This window comes from Cariama cristata, unplaced genomic scaffold (assembly GCF_000690535.1).
Source record: "Cariama cristata isolate BGI_N322 unplaced genomic scaffold, ASM69053v1 scaffold18249, whole genome shotgun sequence".
Lineage (NCBI taxonomy): Eukaryota > Metazoa > Chordata > Aves > Cariamiformes > Cariamidae > Cariama > Cariama cristata.
The window spans coordinates 40,290-40,934 of NW_009637672.1; the positions used below are offsets into that span (position 1 = coordinate 40,290).

The 645-nt window shown below is 59.5% G+C and overlaps 1 protein-coding gene across 1 annotated transcript in view; it reads right to left on the reverse strand.

Annotated features, from left to right (window-relative positions):
• The window catches only part of LOC104168000 (PGC-1 and ERR-induced regulator in muscle protein 1-like), a 13,472-nt gene extending 13,245 nt beyond the window's left edge, over positions 1-227 (reverse strand). Inside the window, exon 1 of the mRNA XM_009708431.1 lies at positions 33-227. Within this exon, the coding sequence (XP_009706733.1) occupies positions 33-227 (195 nt within the window). The remainder of the gene's footprint in view (positions 1-32) is intronic.
• Positions 228-645: the final 418 nt, after the last annotated feature.

Here is a 645-nt window from a genome sequence, read left to right on the forward strand (position 1 = left end):
CTTTCCGTGCCAGGCCCTGGCTTGCTGCCCACCCTCGCTGCGATCTCCCCGTTTGCGCTGGGACGGCAATCTCTCCCCGGCACGCTGTCCCCTTGTTCAATGTCACTGAGACACTGCTCCTCAGCTGTGGCCAGGGCGACCGGCGCTAAGTTGCATTCCTCCGACGCCAAGAAGAAGTCAGCCCAGTCCCTGTCGTTCAGCTGGATGCTGTACTCAAAGTTATCCATGCCTGCAGCAGCAAAGCAAGGGGAGGGGGCCGGGAGAGATCAGGGCATGAGGAAGGGGCACCAGCATCAGCAGACATAGCTGAGGTGTATGCCCCTAACCCTCTCCCCCCAGGTTCCTGCCCTGCTTCCCTTCCATCCGCATTCACTCAGCCTCACTCGTTTCCAGCTGAAATCAGTGGGAGGCAAGGGCAGCTCCTAGCAGACCGGGCAGGACAGGAATGGCCATGCTGGACCATAACCCAGCCAGCAACGAGAGAGACACCACTACTAACCCCCTCCGGTCCCTTCTGCCTCTGCTCCCCGAGCACAGCAGCACGGAGGGTTTGGGATTCCCTCCACAGCAGCATCGCACCTCACATACCCCTTTCCCACTCCTTTTGCCTACAACCCACTTCAAAAAGTGGGAGATTTAGGCTCT